At 43.9% G+C, this 2,497-nt stretch overlaps 1 protein-coding gene across 1 annotated transcript; it reads right to left on the bottom strand.

The window, feature by feature from the left end:
• On the bottom strand, window positions 1-2,497 carry LOC111610350. The gene is made up of 2 exons (XM_023344120.1): window positions 180-2,497; window positions 1-55 (listed from the first exon to the last, which is right to left on the bottom strand). Exon 1 carries the CDS (start codon window positions 2,211-2,213, stop codon window positions 594-596), a length of 1,620 nt encoding a protein of 539 aa, XP_023199888.1. The 5' UTR covers window positions 2,214-2,497; the 3' UTR covers window positions 1-55; window positions 180-593.

The raw sequence follows: 2,497 nt of genomic DNA, 5'->3' as shown, positions 1-2,497 counted from the left end.
AAACGTTTTATTAAATGATTTTTTGCCGCATAAACGTCCAAGACCACCGTGAACACTGCAATAAAATACACAGTGACAAATATACATCAATAAACCGTCATGTTCCCTTATATGAATTATTCAAATGAAACTTATTACACATATACAAACACAAGAATATTCCACTCAATTGTCCATACCGTATGCCCCTCCAACCAGAAGGTTAGGAGTTGTTAGAAGTCCATTTCTTCCTTATTTCAGTTCTTTGTCTTTCTTGTTGCCGCTTGCGCACACCAACTGAGTATAAAACGAAACTTAAAGTTCTCTATCAAGAGCATCACGTGACCAAGTGACGACCTAATTACTGAGGTGGTCAGATGACGCCACCAATCAAACGGTACCCCCCAAAATATGTACAAAAAAAGCCCATGTGACTACGTTCGTTACACTGCCACCAAAATTACAAAAGGTTTACTTTCCCCATATTCAAAGAAGTAAAACATGTAATTTTCAATAACTTCAAATTAACCTTTACCCAAAATGTCCATCAATAGGTCTTACAATAAGTGACTGATTATCATGTTAATGCTGAGCTATTTTGAATAATATTCAACTTATACAACTAATTTCTGCACTGGACGCTCAAGAAATGAAGGTTGTGTTAAGCGTTCACCCTTTGGTCCTAATTTATTTTGGCCTACTTGTATTTTCACCTTTCGCACGAAACCATCATCATCTTCCTGTGCCTCAACTACTCTAGCTAGTGGCCACTCATTTCTGGGAGTGTTTTCATCATTAACGATGACTACATCCCCAACCTGCACGTTTCGTCTGGTTGTATGCCACTGCTGACGAAGGCTGATGCTGGTTAAGTATTCTCGACGCCACCTGTTCCAGAACTGTTCTGAGAGATACTGTACTTTGCGCCACCGTTTCCTTGCATACAGATCTTCTTGAACGAACTTTCCTGGAGGTGGAAGGGGTATTGTAGATTTTATAGTAAGCAAGTGATTGGGTGTCAAGGGTTCAGCTCCCTTGGGATCTGTTAGGGTGTCTGTTGTCAGCGGGCGACTGTTGACTATGGCCATGGCCTCGTAGAAGGACGTTCTTAATGAGGAGTCATCCAGTCTTCCGGTAGCCTGGGCTAGGACAGAGCTCAGCACGCTCCTTGTTGTCCGAATCTGACGCTCCCATATGCCTCCCATATGACTGGCTTCGGGAACATTCATAAGGAAGTCACATTCCTTTCTTGCGAGATAGGTCGCAATCCTTTCCTTGTCAAGTTCCATCAAGCATTTTCCCAACTCACTCTTTGCTCCTACGAAATTTGTACCTTGGTCAGATCTAATTTGCCTGACCGTTCCTCTTATTGCAATGAAACACCTTAATGCATTTAGAAATGCATCAGTTGTCATGTCCTCGAGCATTTCGATGTGAATAGCTCTAGAGCTTAGGCATGTTAACAACAGTCCATATCTCTTGTACTCTTTTCTACCTTGTTTCGTGTAAAAAGGGCCAAAACAGTCGATGCCTGTATATGAGAAAGGAGGAGATGGTTCTATTCGATCAACAGGCAAGTCAGCCATACGCTGTCCTTCAGGTCGACCCCGCACCCTCCTACAGGTCACGCAACTCCTGATGTGCTTGGCCACAACTTTACTAGCACCCATAATCCAGTAGCCGTTGGCTCTGAGATCGTTCAGTGTTTGCCCTCGGCCTTGGTGTTGTGTTCTTTTATGGCAATGATCAAGTATCAGATGCGTTACGATGCCTTCTTTCGGGAGTATTATGGGATGTTTGAACTCTAGCGACGCTGATGACCTTCTCAACCTGCCACCAACTCTGAGCACTCCGTACTCAAGAAACGGATCGAGTTCATACATCTTGTGAGTTCTCCTGAGTTTCTGTGATTGGCTTAGCAGCTTCAGCTCTTCTCCAAATGCTTCCTTTTGCGCCGCCTTGATCAGCACGAGAGCTGCTTTCTTTCGCTCCTCTACTGTAACAGGCCCAGATATGTCTCCATGAGCCAGCCTCCGAATGCGAGCAATGACGTTAAGGCAAGTGACCCAGTCTGAAAACCTTGCCAGCCTTATCAGAAGGTCATCTTTCTGCACAACATCAGTTTTCAGGACTTTGACCTCTGGGTCACCTATAAGAAGCTCTGAAATTGTTGGATTAGTCACAATTTCCTGTTCCCATAAGAACTTAGGTCCCTTTAGCCAATCTGATGTCATTAGATCTGCCACCTTGAGTCCTCTAGATGCATAATCTGCTGGGTTTTGATTTGTTTCAACGTAAAACCATCGATTGGGGTCAGTAGAGTCTATGATCTTCTGGATCCGATTCGCAACAAAGACGTGAAAACGCCGGGCCTCATTCTTAATATATCCCAGTACCACTTGTGAATCCGTCCAAAAGTACTCAGCATCGATTTTCAAATCAAGCTCTCCTCTGAGAACTTTACTTACGGCTGCCGAGATAGTGGCTGCGGTGAGCTCTAGACGTGGGATACTGACAA

The sequence above is a fragment of the Xiphophorus maculatus genome, chromosome 12 (genome assembly GCF_002775205.1).
Source record: "Xiphophorus maculatus strain JP 163 A chromosome 12, X_maculatus-5.0-male, whole genome shotgun sequence".
NCBI lineage: Eukaryota > Metazoa > Chordata > Actinopteri > Cyprinodontiformes > Poeciliidae > Xiphophorus > Xiphophorus maculatus.
The sequence above is the reverse complement of the archived record's forward strand: the minus strand, read 5'-3'. Positions and strand labels throughout refer to the sequence as shown.

What these genes read in the sequence shown, in the direction of transcription:
- LOC111610350 (XM_023344120.1), bottom strand. Translation starts at nt 2,213, where the DNA reads ATGACATCAGATTGGCTAAAGGGACCTAAGTTCTTATGGGAACAGGAA.